Genomic DNA, 21,359 nt, shown 5'->3' with positions numbered 1-21,359 from the left:
TGGTGGTCGGCGGGATCTGGGGTCCAAAGCTGTCGTGTAGGTCGGTGATCTTTCGATGGAAGAAAGTGGCGAGGGAGTTGCAGAGGTCTTGTGAGGGCGTGATGGTGTTGGAGCTGGCGTTGGGATTGGAGAGCTCTTTGACGATGTTGAAGAGTTCTTTGCTGTTGTGGGTTTTCTTGTCCAGTCTCTCTTTGAAGGATGCCCTTTTGGTGGAGTGGATCAGCTGATGGTGTTTGTGGGTGGCGGTCTTGAGGGCTAACATGTTCTCTGCGGTGTGTTCTTTGCGCCAGGTTTTTTCGAGGGTGCAGCAGGTTTTCTTGGTTTCTTTGAGGGCGTCTGTGAACCAAGGGGGTTTCCTGATGTCGGTCTGTCTTGGGAGGTTTCTGAGGGGGGCGAGGTTGTCGGCACGGTTGGTAATCCACTGTGTGAGGCAGAGGGCTGCGTTGTTGGCGTCGGGGTGATGGCGGGTTGGTTGTGGTTGAGAGTGGAAAGTAGCTGTTCTGTGGAGATTTTGTTCCAGGGTCTGCAGGAGATTAGTTGTGTGCGAAGGTGGTGGGTCTTGCGTCTGAAGGTGAAGTGTACACATCTGTGGTCGGTCCAGTGTATCTCGGAGGAATAGTTGAAGGCTACGTGGTTGCTGGCGGAGAAGATGGGGTCGAGCGTGTGGCCGGTGGTGTGGGTGGGGGTGTTCACCAGTTGCTTGAGTCCGAGGTTGGCGAGCAAGGTGGTTGTGTTGGTGTCGTTGTTCTTCTCCAGGTGGAAGTTCAGGTCCCGAGGAGGATGTAGTCAGGCGAGGCTAGGGCGTGCGGGGTGATGAAGTCTGTGATGGATTCCCTGAATGGGGCGCGTGGGCCAGGGGGCCTGTAGACGAGAGTGCCTCTGAGGGTGGTCCTGGGGTCGGTGTGGATCTGGAAGTGCATGTGTTCGGCGGCGAAGGGGGTATCTTCGGTGGAGGTGGTGACGTTGATGGAGCTTTTGTAGATGATGGCGATTCCTCCTCCGGTTTGGTTCGTGCGGTCTTTCCTGGCGATTTTGTAGCCATAAGGTATGGCTAGGGCGATGTCGGGAGCCGATGAGGCGTTCATCCAGGTTTCTGTGATAAAGGCAACGTCGGGTGCGGTAGAGTCCAGGAGGTCCCATAGTTCAATGGTGTGTCTGTGGACGGAGCGTGCGTTGAGGAGGATGCACTTGAGGTGGTTGTTGGGGCGTGGGCCGGTGGACGGATTGTCGGCGCGGTGGAAGGTATACTTGCAGGTTTGGCAGGTGAAGGGTCCCTGGGTGCGTTTGGGGCTGGCTTAGAAGCAGGTGGTGGTGCGTCCAGAGTTGAGTGCGTGGAGGGAAGCGGCATCGTAGCTGAGCTGGGGGTTTTGGGAGTGCTGGGGGCCAGGGGTTCTAGCGCTAGGCGCGGACGGGCGCAGACTGGCATGCCTTTGGTGCGCCCGCTGCGCAGCTGCGCAGCGGCCGCCATAAGAGGGAAGGGGGGGGAGGAGGGGTCAGCTGGGAGGTGGGACAACGAATGGGAGCGGGGGGTGGGGTCACACGGGGGCAGCGGCAGGAAAGCGGGAGGCGGGAGAGCTGAAAACGGGAGGGAAAGGCAACCAGAGAAAAATAGGCAAAAAGCGAGGAAGGCAACAAGAGCGAAAGATAAAGGAGAGAAAAGGCAACAAGAGCTAGAGACAGAGGAGAGAAAAGGCAACAAGAGCTAAAGACAAAGGAGATAAAAGGCAACAAGATCGAGAGGCAATAGCGAGGAAAGGCGACAAGAGCTAAAGACAAAGGAGAGAAAAGGCAACAAGAGCGAAAGATAAAGGAGAGAAAAGGCAACAAGAGCTATAGGGCAAGAGATAAAGGCAAAAGAGAGCAGGAAAGGCACCAAGAGAAAACTGGCAACTTAGAGGCAAGCGCAGAGGTGGAGTGCAGGTGGAGCTGCAGCGGCGGGGGAGCGACCTACCCTAGGGTCAAGGGTCGCTGACTCCGCCGCGCAGCGGCCGCCATAAGAGGAAAGGGGGGGAGGAGGGGTCAGCTGGGAGGCGGGACGACGAATGGGAGCAGTGGGGGGGGCAGGGCCGCACAGGGGCAGCGGCGGGAAAGCGGGAGGCGGGAGGGCGGGAAGGCAGGAGGGCGGAAAACGGGAGGGAAAGGCAACCGGAGAAAAATAGGCAAAAAGCGAGGAAGGCAACACGAGCGAAAGATAAAGGAGAGAAAAGGCAACAAGAGCTAGAGACAAAGGAGAGAAAAGGCAACAAGAGCTAGAGACAGAGGAGAGAAAAGGCAACAACAGCTAAAGACAAAGGAGATAAAAGGCAACAAGATCGAGAGGCAATAGCGAGGAAAGGCGACAAGAGCTAAAGACAAAGGAGAGAAAAGGAAACAAGACGAAAGATAAAGGAGAGAAAAGGCAACAAGAGCGAAAGATAAAGGAGAGAAAAGGCAACAAGAGCGATAGGGCAAGAGATAAAGGCAAAAGAAAGCAGGAAAGGCACCAAGAGAAAACTGGCAACTTGGAGGCAAGCGCAGAGGTGGAGTGCAGGTGGAGCTGCAGCGGCGGGGGAGCGACCTACCCTAGGGTCAAGACAGAGAGAGTAGAGAGCATCAGGAACATGCCTAATCCCATAACCACAAAACAAATGCAGGCGTTTTTAGGACTCTGCAATTATGTGAGGCAGTGGATTTTTGATTATGTCACTCTGACCGCACCACTTATAACTGCCTTAAAGGAGTCCCACACAAATGCAAAGAAAACTGACTGGAGTGATGAAAGGGAGACAGCCTTCCTGGAGCTAAAGAGAGCAATCACAAATACTTCAGTGTTAGGTACACCTGATTATTATAATAAAACATTCTACCTCTTCTGCCATTGTAATGGAATGACAATGACAGCGGTACTAACTCAAAAGACATGTATGGGACAGAAACCAATTGCCTACTACAGAGGGCTGCTAGATCCTATCATGAAAGGGCATTATCCATGTGAGCAAGCACTGGCTACAGCAGCTTTTGCAGTCCAGAAAAGCACCACCATAGTGATGGGATCACCTTTAACACTGAATGTAGAGCATGCAGTATTCGCCATCTTTCAAAAAAGCAGGAGCACCCTCAAAGGGTATCTGGATATGAAGTAATACTTTCAATACCATCATTGCAAGTGGTTCAATGTCACACAGTTAATCTAGCAATGTTTGTTGCACACCCAGTTTCTGACGATGAACAAGTATATGACTGTGCCAATTTCACCCCAGAAGAAGAGAGTAAGGTGGGAGAAGACCCCAACCCAGGGAGCACGTTGCTCTTTGTTGATGGGTCCTCTTTCATAGATCAGGAGACTGGGATTAGGCACTCTGGAGCAGCCGTTGTAAGAGCAGAACAGCAGAGATCATCTGACACCTTACAGATAGAAAGTCAAATACCATTCCCTTCCCATTTCTCAGCACATGCTGCAGGATTAGTGGCCATCATTGAAGCACTGCAGCAAGCCGAAGGACTAGAGGTTACCATTTATTCAGATTCAGCATCTGTCACCACCACTGTGCATTCTAGCATTCACAGGTGGGAAAGGAGGGGATTTCTTAAATCTGATGGATCCCATGTAATGCATAAAGATTTATTGGCACAATTGATAAAGGCTTTTACCATCTAAGGTAGCAGTTATAAAATGTGCAGCACACACCAATTAACAAGACCTTGTCTCCAGGGGTAATGCCTTGGCAGACTGGGCAGCAAAAGAAGCAGCTAAAACATCTCCAAATAGTGAACAAGATGAACACACATTAGGGATGATGACAAGCAGACAGCGGGAATGCTACCGAATTACCACCCCCATATACAGAGACAGCACAATTACATTAACGTGAATTGCAAGAACAAACAGTACTTCATGAAATGGAGCTGTGGGAACAGCAAGGGTGTATACAGTCACCAACAGATTCCAGCTATAGGCAAGAAGGCACAGGTAAACCAGTAATGCCACAAACCCTGGTATATACAGCCCTAGAGCAACTACACCTCCCTGCACACACTGCCAAGGAATATCTTCTTGCTACACTACAGACAGATTGGTTCATTCCATAATTATCTGAAATGATTACTATGTATATTGCAGAATGTGCAGTATGCCAACAAAACAGCCCTAGACCCACACTAAAAGTAATTACCTCAACAATATCTCGTCCGACAGGCCCATTTAAAAATCTACATTTAGATTTTGTCAACATGATTGAGAGGTGTAACAATTACAAATACCTTATTGTGGTGGTCTGCTCTTTCTTGAGGTGGATCGAGGCAGGACCATGTGTACATATTGATGATAAAGCCTAGGTGGGGAATCGCAGAAGCGATCCGCTCAGATAACAGCACCCACTTTGTTAATGCAATGTTTCAGCACATCTGCACCTCTCTATAGGAATAAAACATAAACTGTCATCTGTCTATCAGCCCCAAAGTAATGGTATAGTGGAATGCCTTAACAGCCTTTTAAAAAACAAAATCAGCGAACGATGTGCCACACTGCTGAAAAACTGGCTATATTGCCTTCCACTAGCTTTGTATGCCCTCAGAAACAAACCAGGAAGTGATCATCACTTGACCCCTTCCCCACCAGATAGTGACAGGGCATTCTATGCCGACTTCCTTAACATTAGCTCGACAGAAGACAGATGCTCAAAAGACAGGTGAACTTTTAGGACAGGAGATGAACTGTTATTTATCTCAGTTATTGAAGTCTGCCAAGTTCTTCTCTAAACAGGTGTTGCGACAGGAGAAGTGCACCAGCGCAGCCCAGCAGACCAGTCCAATTTCCGTGGGCCAACAAGTGTACATCCGCAATTCTGTTCGACGAAGGAGGGACAGCAAGTTCGAGGGCCCCTACTTAGTTATAAAGAGCAACCCCACAGCAGTGAAAGTGGAGGGCAGGAAGCCATGGATACATCTGTCAGATGTTCGATTGGCCCCTGCTTCATGCCACGCATCGCCATCTTCACAGGAACTTTTAGCGGAGGGCAAAGAGAAAGACAAAGGACAACGTCCCCTTTAAAGATGCCAGTGGAGTTCCTACTCGACACTGCTAGCAGGCAGTTATGTATTTCAATTTTGTTCTTCTGTTCATGTCTTGTTATGTTAGCAATTGCATTTTGATGGTATTCTAGCCCATGTATGGCAATATGTCAGTATACTAAAAGCTCAAGGAAACTAAATAAAGGGGTCCCTATATCTAATATGAAGAGAGAAACAGGGAATAAAGTCTATTTTAAAGGAAAATTCATCTCTCTTGAATTCAAGTACAAATTATCAAAACATCCAAAGATGAAAAAAAACTAACCTATCAAATCACAGAAGAATATTTATTTATAAATTTTTATTGCTAATAATATTGAAAAAATCTATATACATTCAACATCGGACATGGAAAAACCACCAAACCAAGACCACACATACAAGACTCAAAACACAACTACACATCAAATGAAACAAATATCAACAAACTACTAGTATTTACATGCTATATCACAAATATATCAAACTTACAAACACATACACAATGTATCAAATAAACAATTATAATTTCTCAAATAATCTATCAAATGTAAAACAGTCTATGTCTCATACTTCCCTTTTGCATAGATATCCACTAACTTTGTTCTTCACAGTCTTTAAATGGTACTTTACTTGTTAAAGTCTTTGATTCCAATGTGCTTCCATATTCTTCAATCCGATATATACCAAAAAGTTTTTTATATTATATCAACTTCAACCTTGTTGACCATTAAACATGGATAGAAATCTTCTGCCAGCCATCATATTCCTTGCCGACGCGCGTTTCGGTGGATCCCAACAACTGCTGATAATTTAAGCCACCTTCCTCAGGGCTGCACACAAGCGTGCACCTATAGGCTGGAATATTGTCTACAAACAAATGTAATCCAATAAACTATATGTTACTTAATTATATTTAACCATGTCCTGCTCATATTTTCAAACCCAATTGTACATGCCACCAAGTGGTCAAAGATTTAGTTGTGCTGGAGGGGTCTTTCAAAAGTTAAAATCATAATAAAAGACCGTCACCATAAATAAATTACAACATAGACAACATAGACAACAAAGCATCTCAAAGCACCCTCCTCCTAAACACTGAATAAGTGCTCAACATAATTCCTCAACCTTGAAGTTCACCTGTGTCACACCTTAACCTCTTAGATAAAACACTGTTACCTCTCTTTTAATCACTTTGTCATCGTTGTCCAAATTATGATGAACATTTTAGAGGATGGCAAAGAGAAAGACAAGGAAAACGTCCCCTTTAAAGATGCCAGTGGAGTTCCTATTCGACACTGCTAGCGGACAGTTATGTATTTCAATGTTGTTCTTTTGTTCATGTCTTGTTATGTTAGCAATTGCATTTTATTGGTATTCTAGCCCATGTATGGCAATATGTCAGTATATTGGAGAGAAGTATATAAGTATGAAAATGTATCCCATAATATCCGTGTTAGTTTGTTAGACAATATGTGGTACCAGCATATGACAGAAATAGGCATGCAGACTACTAGTAAGTCATGTTTTGTTTGTTCCCTGATTCCACATGCTAGTGACACAGACAGGCTGCAATCGTCAAAAGAGGTACCCCCAAATATTGATCAATGATTATTACACCTGTATTTTTGTAGAATATGAGCACGGATACAACCCTTACAGATAGAGCAGAGAGTGTTCTCAGTAAACACCACACAATATGAGGAGGAGTTGCCGACATAATGAATGTCCTGACAGACCGCAAAGAGTTAATAGTGAAGTTAGAAACAATGGCTGAGACAGGGGTCATGATGTATAAGAGTAAGAAATGGAAAACTAGAATATTAGAGCAGGGATTCCTGGGAATATCACGACCTACACTTTTCTGTAAGAACTACTCAGCCACACCTATGCCCCATGATTGTCAAGAGAGGCCATATTTTCGAGTAAATGGATCAGTGTATGTCCATGGTCAGTGGCACCATGGCGCAACGTTTGGATGTAGAGCTCTCTTCTTATGAATGGGGAATCAGAGCGACAATAGCATGCAAAGAAAATGTCAGGCTATATGGGAAGAAAATATATCTAGATTAACCTGGGTAGAAACGCCTTCCACTCTTCGAGCAGGTAGAACACCAATGGTTTTCCTTTTATGTTTCAGGGGAAATGGAACGGTCCCAGTGGGAAGGAACATCAATTGCATCACCACAATGTATAATGCCGACATGCAATGGGGCACCTCCAGTCTCATGGACTACTATTGGCAGTATGGAGAATGGCTGTATACGCAACTTCTTTCCGGATGGAGAGGTCTCTGTTTATTGGATACTGTGTACACCCCCATCTTGGTGATTCCAGGGATGCGCATTTCAAAGTTACATGACCATCCTGTGAGCCGTCCGACTACCTTTCGACACCATCGGAAGAAGAGATCTGCAGATTATTTAGGTACTACAACCTGAAAAGATGATCCACAAGACCACAGGTCGTTCAATGATGCCCAGTTGTTCTTTGGAAGCATCTTCCCATTCGTCCAAGCAAAGGCGACTGCCCGTTGGCTGCAAATAACCCAATGAGAACTGATGAAAACAATCAATGCGACTGAATATGGTTTCAACGCAGTCAAAGAAGAAATGCAGACTGTGAGGGTGATGCTTATGCAACATAGGTATGTGCTAGACTTGATGATGGCCATGGAGGGTGGGGTTTGTGCCAAAATCGGAACTGCCTGCTGTACGTACATGCCAGCTAACGATGCAGACAACAAAACATTAACAGAGGCCATAAGACTCTAAATAACCTGCGGAAGAAGATGGCAGACGAGGGGGTGACCCCACAAATAGTTTTCAGGGTGGTTTGTATGGATACCATCCTGGTTGTCAGGGTTGTCAAGGGTTAATCCTGATCCTCGTGGTTATTCTCTTGACGTTCTGTATCTTCCTAGTAGTGGTAGGATTCTGTAAGAGGGTTAGCCAGAAGTTGGGTGGGATGTTCACTATTAGGGCGGTCAGGAAAGTGCAGGAGGACGAGGACAACATATAAACACTAATAATGAATGTATGTAGCACGGAAGGTGAGGATGTAGTTGAAAGTTCAACTAAAGGGGGAATGTTACTGAAAAGATGGAAAAAGGACAAGGCCCACTTTTCCTAATGCATGAATTAGGAGGAAAATGTGCAGAATCATACATGGTTAGAGAAGAGTACAGGCCTAAAATGTTCATGATGTCCAAATAGAAAGCCAAGGATAGAGAGGATGCTGGGTGCAAGGACAGGGGCAAGCAAAAACATTTATTCATAATGCAGCTGGAAGTAGAAGGCCACAACACGAAAGCTTGAGCCATAACTTGATAACACACTCACAGGGAGGGTGCATATTCTGATCCACATTCACAAGGGAAAGTGTACATCATGGTGGTTTTGGAAAGGGAACACGATAAGCTTTGATGCTTGAAGGCCAGCAGCTGTGCAAGAGAGGATAGAAAGAAATGTTTCCAAGCGTGGAGTTAGCTGAGGAAGGACATACTGATAGGCTTCAGAACGTGAGATCAAAAGCACTGTGATTATTAGCAAATGTATCCAAGACAGATGTGTAACCTTCGCTTTTCTGTAAATGCGTAATTAGATGCTTCTCAAGGAGAAATATTGCTTTGTGCTAACGTAAGTAGAGATAACAATGTACCAAGGAAGCGCTTAAATCAATATGCATGACAAGTGATAAGACGCATGCAAGGCTTATAGAGACTATAAAAGATGTTGTTTGTGATGACAAAGTTGAGTGCGGTATAAGTCACTGAGCTGTGCTGCCCTCCTGGCAGTGATTCATACATGTTCATAATATTTGCCAAATGGAGATGTGTCGTTCTTTCATTTCCTGACTCCACAACAATAACAAACGTCACTACGCGCTCAATGCGTAAATGTTGCATACCACTTTAAAACTGCCATTTTAGCTGTGCAATGCTGTGGAAAACAAGCCGATGGCTGCCATGAGCATCAGTGTAAAGGAGCCACACAAAAGGAAAAATAAGTTAGTTTGCAGCCAAACTTGTCGGCAAAAGTGCAATTAGCCATGTAACAGGGACGATGCCCAAGGCGGTAGCCAAACTGCCCCAAGGAGTGACAATTGTAAAGCATTTGCGAATTACAGCAAAGGATTTTTGAAGGGCAAGCCCACGAACGTGTGAACGTGATGGGCATGAGGTGGGTGTGATTAAAAGCCCAAATAGATAACTACATGTTGAGAAAAGCAGCACTTTCGCGCTGCCATGCTTGACCTAAAATGGAAGCCTGAAGTGTGTTTGATCCAACTGGGTTGTCCAACTAGCAATTAGTTCAATGCAGTGGGCGACTAATTCATTGCTATCCCACCCACAGTCCCCTCTTTGTCATGTGCTATCTCTTTTGTGATTCCTCTACCATAGTAATCACATAAATGTATGGTATTTTTGGGTTCAAGTACTTTAAATATGCTGTTCTTGATCCTGCAGCAACAAAAAAAGTGATGGGTGGAATGCTTGAATTAATTTCGTACACTAGTAAGTACTAGATCCGCATTCCTGACCATCAGGTTTTTGCCCACCCCATGACAGGGATTAGTCATAAACATTAGACTTGGGTCCCGCTACACTAGGAGCAGCTCGGTCTTGGCTGCCAGGTCCCCAGCCAGATGTGAACACAAGCAACCCCAGACTGGAATTGGCCTAGTTCATGCAATTAACCCATCACTTTTTTGTTCTTTTAAGATTCTGGATCATAAATACAACCTCCATTCACTAAATTATTTAGGTGAATTTCTATGTTTTTCAATTAAAAAAACATGATTTTCACTTCCATGTAAAGAATCACAACTTCTTTTTACCACACCTTTTCTGTGATTGCCATTGTTATTTGAATGATTTATTTTAGTCTCTGGCTTTCGGCAGAGTGCAGCAGTAGGAGTGTGCCTTATATGGATTCTCATACTGCCCAGCCAAACATGCAGACCCAGAACCACAAGTACATGGCCTTTAGCCGTGAGGAGGAGGTTTTGGGTACAGGAGGTCCTTTGGTGATGGCCAGCATTGAGCTCCTGTGGTCCACTAAACACAGGCTTCAGTAAGATGTTGATGACACAAGCACCAGACCAGTAGAATTGAAAAGACGCTTTTAATCATGTTATACGCTTTTTGGTTATGTTTTCTGCTTTGTTTTCATGCAGACACATATGGGGACAATTCCAAATATAAGAGTATAAAGTAAAACCTGAGGTAAAATGAAAATCATTCCGAAGTAATAGGAAAATAAATCTCTGTTGACCGGTTTAGGGTTGTTGTTAAGCATCCTCCTGTGCCTTTGTTTTGCGACAATCATGATCTTGGCAGTCCTCATGCAATATTTTGTCATATCACTGTAATTGTAGGAAGTTTATCTATTTTGCATGTGTCCCCTAATATTTTGATTTTTATATACTCAAGTAGCTAGTGTTTTTTGCCTCTGGACAGTGAGTGACTGCTAAACTGCTATGTACCCTTATGTAAAGTATGATAAACATTCAAATTCATTTGGAATGGTATATGTCGCTGTTTTGGAAGTCCACCATAAGTAGGGACAAAAAGTAGAAGTGGCATAAAAGCCAAATACACCAGGAGGGCTGCTGTAAGGCTTCCCTCACTCACATGTAGGATAAAACCACAGGACATAAGCTACACAGGTAAAGAAGTCTGAACTTTTTTTAAAATTTAAAACTATCAACTTGGTATTAGATATGTCATTTGTAGCTGTGCCTTTTAGAAGTAATGCCCGCAGCACAGCATCCAAATGGAAAACATTTTTATTTTAAAGGAAATATGTTGGTGAAAGGTGAGGCAGGACTCATCTTCTATTTCTTACATTTTCGGAACGCGGTTCTTGTGGCAGATCACCAACTGGTGAAAAAATATAATCAGTAGTAAAAACAAAGTTTTATTTTATCTCAACAATAACAACTGATAAGGTTACTACTTAACTGCTTTTTGGTTAGCTAGTTTACACCTGATGACTGGATCTGTAGCCCCTACAGGGCTCCACACAGCACACCACACCTGTAATTTGTTTCTCTCGTCCCTCTCTCCAGTCTGGGAAGAGGTGTGAATGGGTTGGCACTCTCAGACTTTCAGAGTACAATGGATATCTTGAGATTTTCTCCCTTCCCTCCTAACTGACAGTCATCCATCAAAAATAGAAAACTAACGATAAAAAAACTTTTGAAAAGACTGCCACTGCCTTTTGTTTTGACTGAGGAAATTCAACTTTCCTCCAAGCAGTGTTTTCACAATAGCATCTTGGCTTTAGTTTAAAAACTGGATGTCAAAAGCAAGACAACCCAAGTGAATCCCTTGGAACTGTGCAGTCACACAGGCAGCAAGGGGCCCGCACCATGTAGCAGCTAGAACAGAGGTGTCTAGAAGAAGTGGCTCATTTTTATCACAAAGAGGCTGAAATATGTGGGCTTTGGGTCGAAGCAAGGAGAGAGAATCTTAACTAAAGCTTCATTCAATTGTTGAGATGGGAATGCCCCATGTATATTAAACAGACATGTACCCCTTGTCTCAGTGACCATCTACATATGATATCTCATATGATGACTTTTTGTGGCTTTTGTGACTTTTTGTGGCCTAGCATAAACACTATTCAAGTACGCTAGACTGCAGCATGTCACTTTGTGTTTTAGAAATAGAAACACATTTTGAAAAGCTTCAACCTTCCCATTAAAAGTAGAATTGCGATTTTCGTATTTTCTGGGGTTTGGGTATTACAAAAATATTTTATAATTTGTGTATTTGCATAATAGATACGTATTTCTGTAGTTTTCTGTATTTTTTTTTCAGGTTAACCTCGTAGTTTATGTTGGGGTCCCATGCTTCCAATAATTCAGTTGGGGTCCAGAGAATTGAGAAAGATCAAAATCACTTATTTAAACTGCTGGTTTCTATGAAGATTACACGTTAGGACCCTTAGAGTACAACATTGAGGTGATTAACATTTCCAGTGTATAGCACCTCATTTTCGTGTGATAAAAATAATTATTTTTCAACTAAAAAGAAAGCAATTAGTTGGGAAATTAATGATTAAATCTGTGGAGGGACAAGGCCCTTGACTCGATCCAATTCTTCCTCTCCAGCAGAGCTCAACAACTGAGACTCGCCACCTTCCTCGCAGACCCCGCACCCACCACTGCGGAGTTCCCCAGGGATCCTCTTTCAGCCGCACGCTGTTTAACGTCTACATGGCCCCGCTAGCCACCATTGTCAGAAGCTACGGAATCAACATCATCTCCTATGCGGACGACACCAAACTCATCCTCTGCCTCTCCAACAAACCCAACAAAGCCAGAGACAACTTCCACGAAGGCATGGAAGCCGTCACCAGCTGGATGAGAAACACCTGCCTTCAACTCAACGCAAACAAGAGAGAAGTACTCATCATGGGCCCTCAACCCAACGCGTGGAACGACTCCTGGTGGCCACCCACCCTCGGAAACCCCCCCCCAACACAGTAGCCAAGCCTGCAACCTCGAGATCATCCTGAACTCTAATCTCAGCATGAACCATCAAATCAACTCAGTCACCTCCACCTGCTTCTGCACCCTCCGCCTCCTGTGCAAATCCTTCAAAGGGATCCCCCTCAAACATAGAAAGACCGTCACACACGCCGTCATCCCCAGCAGGCTGGACTATGGTAACGCACTCTACGCCAGAATCAACAAGAAAGCCATCCGCAAACTACAAGACATCCAGAACACCGCCACCAGACTGGTCCTCGACCCTACTACCTCTCTCGACACCTGCGTACACTGCACTGGCTTCCCATAGAGAAAAGATTCACCTTCAAGATCCTCACCCATGTGTATGTACACAAAGCCCTTCACAACACCGGACCAGCCTACCTGAACCTGCGACTCCTGAACGAGCGACTCAACCTACACGTACCCCACAGGACCCTATGCTCAGCCCAGCTCTCTCTCGCAGAAGTACCCCACATCAGGAAAACCAGAACCGGAGGAAGTTCCTTTTCCTACCTCACAGCCACCAGCTGGAACGCCCTTCCTCTCCACAGCAGACAAATCACCTCCTTCCTCAGCTTCACGAAGGAACTGAAGACATGGCTTTTTAAGAACCACCAGTGAACGCTACAGCTCCCCCTCCCACCAAGCGCCTTGAGACCCTAACAGGTGAGTAGTTGAGCTTTACAAGCACTGATTGATTGGTTTCATTGACTCTAAAGGCTACTGTCACAATCAAGGATGCAACAACTAGCAGGCCCAGATGGAACTGGCTCCTGTGGACCCCAGGAAGGTTTGTGTTGAAGTCGTAACCCCTGGCTGTTTGGGGACAATAGAAGCAAAAGATTAAAGACATTGAATGTGTCCTGGCAGTTGTAAAAGTTGAGACTTAGGAAAAGAAGAGGAGGGTACTGACGCCAACAAACGATCTTTCAATCAGAAAATTACAAACATGGGCTTGGACTCTATAAAAATCAAGCAGCGTGTGTGGTCAATTAAAAACACATTAATTGAGTTGAAACTGGAGGGTTAACTTACTTGCCCTGATTTTAAATGTCCAATACTTTACTAAGCCAATGATATGCATCTTGTAACGTGGAACTATCACCTTGGTGCAGACAGATTTTAAAGAGAATCACGCCCCTTTCAGAAAAGTTAGTGGATGGAGGCGATGCTAAAGTGAAGAGGCATTCAATTTCAAGTTATTGTAATGGGGTGCAAAAATATTCTATTATATTACCTTGCTTGAAACATGCCTTAGCCAATCAGAAGGTGAATGCCTTTGTATCTTAGGTATCCATTGGGAGAATATTTTTGGAACCGAAGTTGAAGAAAGATGGATCCATATCGCAGCATGGCCTGAAGATATATGCATAAACCTCTGAACAAAATGAGTTTATGATCTGAATGTCAATCATGTTTGGTCACATGAAAAGATGTTTGTTTGTGTCTAGCAAAGCCAAGTTAAGCGGGCAGTAGCAGTATGCACTGCCTGTACCTTCTGTATTAGGTAGTTGCTGTAGTTTAATCAAAATATGATTACGGATTAAAGATGTTTTGTCTGCAGTAAGAATGAGCGGACTCAAGATTTTATTTTATTTTACTGGGGCTAAAACAGAGATTGATCAAAGGAGATACCTAATCATGGGTTCATTTTGACGTGTTCCATAGCAAATGGCCACTAAGAAATTGGAACATAGCAAGACTTCCAAAAACAGAAGTATCTATGTTTTACCAGTTGAGTATGTTGCTGCTTATCGATTTGGTCATTATGGCAAAAAATTGCCTTTTTAGCTCTTTGAGTTTGATTATTATCCTTCAAATAATTCTTTTTTGTTCCTTCTTCGGTTTATATTTCGAACAAGTGAGGAAGAACAAAGGTAAAAAAATATGCAACAATAAAAGAAAAAAGGTTAATTTCAGAGTCGTCTAAACTGGTGAAAAATAAGAAGTATTTCATTGTTTGCTATTTTTCTAGATTTCTAATTGTTATATGAATGGTGTTGCATCCAGCCATTAGCATGCATGCCTACTGGCCACGTGCAGCAGTATCTGGGAGGCCACTTCCCCCAGAATGCATCATCCTGCATCAGTGAGCAACAAAGTCTGGATCTAAAGGATAGGTAGTACCGTTGTATGGGCTGGCCCTCTATGTCATGTGCAAAACTAGGCACACTATGCAGGGGGTCCAGGCAACCACACATTGGTTTCCAGAGGTACAAATTAGACCACCTAATGCTCCAATTTTTAAGGCAGCTGGTCAAACAGTTGGCTATTCCAGGAGATGTGCTAAGTATTTGCTGTCCTCACAAAATCAATCATGCAGCACACACACTCAATAAATAACTCAAAACCAGAATGTATAAGAATACTTCAGACTTTTATATAATTTTTAAGACCAAGATCTTTAAAATATGTTAAGTACTTTTTGAGATATGACTTTTCAAAGTTTTAATAAAGTTAGTCTTTCTGTGCGTAATTACGCACAACTGGAATCAATACACAGTCACCTTTAAAGATGCATTAAAATCGTACAGTTGAGTTACCAGTCTCTTCCTTTGCAGGGTGGTCGCAGTAGTCGGGGGTCACACTGCGCCAGCTGGAGAGCCTCGAGCGGCACCCGGTTCCAGTGGGAGCAGCGTTGGAAAGTCTCTTGGCACAGGGCCACCTGGAGGGGCCAATTGGAAAAGGAGCTGGTTGGCAGATTTAAAGATGGTACCTAGAGGTCCCCTTGGACTGTTGAAGTCGCAAGGGGTTGGGGACCCGGGGCGCACAGTGGATCCCACGATGCAGGGCTCAGAGCTGCTGGATGCAGGGCGTTTTGAAGGTCTTGGATGCTGTACGCAAAGGGACCCTTTGAAGCTGGAGGTGAGTTTTCTTCCGTGGGCCTCCGATGGGAGGTCCGGGATGTCACTGGAGTCCCTCGACTGGGAATTCCTCCTGGTCCAGTTGCAGCTCTGTGTGAGCTGTTTTTGGGGTTGTTCGATGTGCACTGACTGGTACCGGGGGTATTGGCACAACACAACCATGTGAGGGCGATAGGCCACCAAAGTTGGCACACTTGCAGGTCTCGTCTGGGCTGCCGTTGGTGTATCGTCGGGTCTAGCTGTGTCGTCGGGTCTAGCTGTGACTTCTGGTTGTGGAGATATCATCCGGTCGGTGAAGTGTCCCTCACCGGTTTACTGGTTCCTTGCAGGTTTCTTTAGTTTCTTGAGTGGTGCCTCCACTCAAGAGGGAGATCTTGGGCTATTTGCAAAGCCTGGAGGTCCTCGGGGTCTTTTGAGGTCGGTCCAGTTGTCAGCTCCTCCGCAGCAGCGATTGTCAGGACTCTGGTGCAGCAAGCAGGGGTCTTGGAGCCTCTCCTGGTGCAGCAGATCCTCTGTTTTCATCCTGTCGGGTTCTTTGGTGTTGTCTTCTTTTCTTCTAGATGAATCTAGTTTCTTGATCTAGGAGAGCCCACTAAATATTGAATTTAGTGGGCGTTTTAGGAGGAACCTGGTAGAGTCCAATGGGACATTAACCCTTGAGTGGCTACATCCACTACGGTGACCACTTCCTGTGGGAAGGGTCACTCCCCTAAACCTCATTGGCTATTTTGCTGCCATCCAACATGGAGGAAAATGAAATGGAGGGTCTACTTCGCCTGCAAGCCCCTAGGGGTTGTGCATGCTCAGCAAGGCCACTCCTCCTACCCTTAGTCTGGTTTCCTGCCTTTGTTCCCGCCAAAAGCGGGGTTTTGCAAAGGGGGAGGCCACCTGCTGCTAGCAGCAGGTTTGGGGGCTTGAGTTTCAGGGGCAGTAGCACTTTGAAGCTCACCGCCAGGTCCTGACATCAGGATTATAGTCCGAATGTCCTCAACTCTTTGATCGGGAGGAAAAGCTTGAAAGCTCATAGTACCGAGGATAGCTCAGACGAAGGGAAGAGTGACTTTTCACCTGAGAAGTACGGAGGTGCCAGAGCAGGTGTAAAAGTCATCTGCTGGGTGTTAGATGAAGAGCCAGGTCATCAGCTTCTTGCAGAATTCCAGATGCAAGGTGACCCTTATGTGTAGAGGAAAGCTGTTCTATGTGTCGAGTATGAGGTAGGAGAAGGCTAGGCTTACTGTTATACTTTTACGGGTGTGGGAGGGGCGTGTGCAAGAGAGAGTGAGACACAGTGTAGGTGTCTGGTGGGCTTGTGGAAGTAGAGGCAGCAATTAAGATAGGCTGGTCCAATATTGTGCAGTGCCTTGTACGCGTGTGTGAAGAGTTTGAATTGGTAGCTTTTGTGCATCAGCACCCAGTGGCGATCTCTGAGGTGATGCAGGATGCAGGTGAGCGGTGGGAGATCCAGGATGAGTCTAGTAGCAGCATTCTGGATGGTCTGAAAATGGTGGAGGAGGTGGTTGGGGATTCCAGCATACAGTGCATTGCTGTAATCAAGTTAGCTGGTGACCAGGGCTTGAGTGTCAGGGATCCATCTGAGTACTTCTTTGAGGATGTGTAGCTTATGGAAGCAGGAGGAGCTAACTATGTTCACCTGTGTGGCAAGGTTGGGTTCATCAGCTAATATGATACCTAGGTTATGGTTAGAGAGTGGTGGTGTTAGACCAAGCTTTGAAGGCTACCAGATAGAGTCCCATGGGGAATCCTTGATCCAGGAGATCAACACTTCTTTCTTGTCTGTTGATTTTCAGGCAGCTGGTACTCGCCATTCTGCTACTTAGATCATACTTTCAGTGAAGTTGGATCTGGTCGTGGGGGACTTGTCTGACCTTGAGAGGATGAAATGAGTGTCATCAGTTTAGGAGATGATGGAGATGCTGTGAGATCTGATGACACCAGCAAGTGGTGTCATGTAAATGTTAAACAGAGTGAGTATGACAGATGATCCTTGAGGTACTCCACAGATCAGCCTCTTGTGCTCCGATGTCTGGTGGGGTCATCTGACTCGCTGTCTTTTCCTTCTGGGGAAGGAGCACATCCATTAGAGGACTGGACCTTGGATGCTTGTAGTGTGTGATCTTTTGATGAGGCTGGAGTATGACACGATATTGAATGCTACAGAGAGGTCGTTCAGTGTGAGGGCGGTGGTCTAAAAGACTGCAGATCTCATATTTGGCAGCGATGTGTGCTGTCTCCGTACTGTCAATGCTATGAAAGCCGGATTGGGAGTGGTCAAGAACATTGTGGCGTTCAAGGTGGTTAATGAGTTGTGGATTGACTACTTTCTCTGTCATCTCTGCTGGGTAAGGTAGGATGGAGATGGGTTGGAAGTTACTCAGTTTGTTGTGGTCAGCTGATGGTCATAAGGGGAGCTTGGACTGCAGCATGCGTTCACTCCTCAGGAAAAGTTTTGGACTCAATGGAAGAGTTGATGATGTGAGTGAGGCATTTGCTGATCACGGGGTCTTCCTGGCTGTAAATAGGGTGTGGACATGGGTCTGTGTGGTCTACGAAGTAGATAGTCTTTATAGCTGAAGTTGTGTCTACCTCAGTGAATGTTCTCCAGTTGGTTAGGTTAGATGATGTCCTCAGGCATTGGTTGCTTTTTAAAGTTGTTGTAGATCTCAATTTTGCTGTTGAACTAGTTTGAAAGGTTGTTGCAGAGCTCTTGGGGGTGTGAGGGTGATGGATTTGGTTGAGGCCTCTGAGGTGTTGAATTCCTTGATGATGACAAATATCTCTTTACTGCTGTTTGAACTGACTTTGATCTAATCCATGAGGGACCTTTGCTTGTTAATTCACAAGAGGCGGTGGTAGTTTCTGAGGGTGGCCTGTTAAGTTGATTGACCTTGTAGGTCTGTGTTGTGGTTGGTTCGCCACTTCCTTTCTGGGTGTTTGCAATACATTTTGGATTCCCAGAGTTCTTCTGTGTCCCCGGAAGCCTGGTTGTTGGTTCTGCAATGTTTAAGAGTTTAGATGGGTGCAACAACGTCAACACAGTTAGAGATCCATTGGTTGAAGTCAATGATTTTCTCAGCTAGGTTTTTGGTTGTGTCAGGTAGGTTTGTTTCGAGTGTGTAGGACAAGCCTATTTCCATTATTCTGCTCCAGCTCAGGCTAGGTTGATAGGTGTTGATGGGGGCTTTGGCTTGTGGCATAGAGATATCCATATCAGTGGTGAACCAGAGCAGAAGCATTGTGTGTGGGTCCGTGAAGGGAAAGTCCTATGTTGTGTAGACTCTCAAGGAGGTCGAAGGAGCAGAGGTCAGAGGGGTCTTCCAGGTGGAAGTGGAAGTCACTGAGATGTAGGAAGTTCTTGGTGCTGCTGTAGAGGGGGGAAATTAAGTCTGAGATGAGGTTGGTGAAGTTGCCTTGTGGTCTGTAAGCTAGTATGCCATTCAGAGTGGGGCTGTTGTGCCTTGAAGGTTGAAAAGCAGGTGTTCCATGATAGTGGTATCTGGGTCAGTGGCGGTTGTGCATTTGAGGGTCTCCGTAAGTGATGATGAGTCCTCCGCTACGTTTGTGGAGGTGGTTCTGGCATGCTATGTTGCATCCTTCTGATACAGCCACAGCGATGTTGGGACCTGAGGCAGTGTTCCTCCAGGTTTCTGTTAGGAAGAGGAGGTCCGGATTGCTGTTGTTAAGAAGGTCCCAAATTTTAATGGTGTGTTTTTTGAGGGTGCAGGTGTTTAGGAGCATGCAAGTAAGGGTATGCTGAATGTCAGACATATAATGGGGTGAGGTTGTGAGAGGGTGACGTGGGGGGGAAGTGTGTGGGGCCGAGCTTCTGTCGGTAAAGTGACAGTGGGAGCAAGACATAGGTCCTACCGTACTGTGAGCCACAGTGCAGCAGAAGCGGTAGGAGAGATGTCCAGGATCTAGTGCCTTGAGGGTCACTGCAGAGTAGAGGTGGTAGGTGATCCAACCAGGGGTCTGGGTGCTGGTCACAGTCCAGGTACAGATGGGTCCAAATGGGCTTGCCTTTGGCGCTTATCAGATCCTGAGAGGGCAGAGGAGCTCAGGAGGGAGGAGGCTCTCAGAGCCGAGGAGGGTGGAGGAGCTCAGGGCAGTGGAGGAGCTCAGGGAGGTGTGGCTAGGGGGAGGCGGGATCAAGGTTCAGGAGTGCAGGTAAGGAGAAAAAAAAGCGAGGGAGGGGTTGGAGGGCTGGGAAGGATGTGGGCACAAAAAAAGGCATAAAATAAAGGCAGAGATTGAGACAAAGAGGCATAAGCAATGGAAATGAATAAGAGAAAGAGGCAAAAGCAATGGAAACGAGTAAAAGAAAGAGGCACAAGCAATGGAAATGAGTGAGAAAAAGAGGCACGAGCAATGGAAACGAGTGAAAGAGGTACAATCAATAAAAACAAGTGAGAGAAAGAGGCATAAAGTAAAGGCAAAGAGTGAGGGGAGGAGGCAAAGCAATGGAAACGAGTGAGAGGAAGAGGCACGAGCAATGGAAACGAGTGAAAGAAAGAGGCACAAGCAATGGAAATGAGTGAGCAAAAGAGGCACAAGCAATGGAAATGAGTGAATGAGGCACAAGCAATGGAAACAAGTGAGAGAAAGAGGCATAAAGTAAAGTCAAAAAGTGAGAGAAAGAGGCACAAGCAATGGAAATGAGTAGGCAAAAGAGGACCAAGCAATGGAAACGAATGAGAGAGAGAGGCAAAAACAATGGAAAGAAGTGAGAGAAAGAGGCACAAGCAAGGGAAACGAGCGAGAGAAAGAGGCACAAGGTAAAGGCAGCAAGTGAGAGAAAGGGGAACAAGCAATGGAAAGGAGTAAGAGAAAATGGTACAAGCAATGGAAAGGAGTGAGAGAAAAAGACACAAACAATGTGAAAAAGTGAGTGAAAGAGGCACAAGCAATGAAAGTGACTGACAGAGGCACAAGCAGAGGAAAAGAGGCACAATGTAAAGGTAAAGAGTGAGAGAAAGAGGCACAAGCAATGGAAAGGAGTGAGAGAAAGAGGCACAAAGCAAAGGCTGAGTGAGAGAGGGCGCCACAAAGCAAAGGCAAAGCATGAGAAAACGAAACATAAAGCAAAGGCAACGAGTAAGAGAAGGAGGCACAAAGCAAAGAGTCAGAGAAAGAGGCAGAAAGCAAAGAGTCAGAGAAAGAGGCACAGACGTGCGAGAGAAAGAGCAAAGAAGGCACAGAGAGTGTCGGAGGACGGAGGAGCCAGGCTGGGCCTCAAGGGTCTGAAAGGGCCTTAGACTGGTTGGATGACCAGTCCTAGGTAAGTGGAGAGCTCGAGTCTAGGCCTCAGCGAAGGAGTCACATGTGACTTCTGCAGATTGAGAACCACAAAGATGTCAAATGGTTTACCATCATCTAGAGGTTGTCCACTACTAAAAGTGGCAAGCCTTCCTTCAACAGTCACTCATCAAGTTAGGGGAAGACTCTTACCCCTGACCTCCACAAATGTGCAGCACCCACCACAATCATCTTTGCGAACATTTAAAGGGCAGTGATGAGGCCATTTTGGAGCACAGCAAACAAAGTGCTAGTGACCACTGTGAGCTGCACATAGAGTCTGTGGGCCGTAGGACAGGGATGGGAAAGTACAATGCCATAATCCTGCCTCTGGGATCCAGAAGAGAGAGAACTTCAGCTAGGGTAAGCATTCTGAAGTTGTCCTTGCAGAGAAGCAGGTTAAGAGGGCAAAGATCTTGGTTAGGACGAGGCTTACGTCCTTCTGTGGCACCTGGAAGTAGCAAGAATGGCACCCTGTCGCTACTTCAGAGGCCGGCACCTTCTCTATGGCTCCTGTGGACAAGAAAAGAGACTGCATTTCCTCATATGGTTCAGCAATAAGTAGCCTGAAGAAGGTGGCAGGTGTAATGGGTCAAAAGTGAATGAAAGGGTGTAGCCCCTGCCCCTCAGACAATATGTACGACCCACTTG

The 21,359-nt window shown here is 45.6% G+C and overlaps 1 protein-coding gene across 3 annotated transcripts in view; it reads right to left on the bottom strand.

Moving 5' to 3' along the window:
• The window catches only part of PMS1 (PMS1 homolog 1, mismatch repair system component), a 668,051-nt gene that overhangs the window by 370,318 nt on the left and 276,374 nt on the right, over nt 1–21,359 (bottom strand). The window contains exon 10 of one of the 3 annotated variants that reach the window (XM_069225899.1): nt 5,800–5,898. The exons of the other annotated variants lie outside the window; for them this stretch is intronic. Within the exon in view, the coding sequence (XP_069082000.1) occupies nt 5,880–5,898 (19 nt within the window). The 3' untranslated portion in view covers nt 5,800–5,879. Of the gene's footprint in view, nt 1–5,799; nt 5,899–21,359 lie in introns of those variants that run through there. 3 annotated transcript variants of the gene reach the window in all.

Source organism: Pleurodeles waltl, chromosome 3_1 (assembly GCF_031143425.1).
Source record: "Pleurodeles waltl isolate 20211129_DDA chromosome 3_1, aPleWal1.hap1.20221129, whole genome shotgun sequence".
In the NCBI taxonomy this organism is placed as follows: Eukaryota; Metazoa; Chordata; class Amphibia; order Caudata; family Salamandridae; genus Pleurodeles; species Pleurodeles waltl.
Note: the sequence above shows the minus strand (reverse complement) of the source record. Positions and strands in the feature narration are given on the sequence as shown.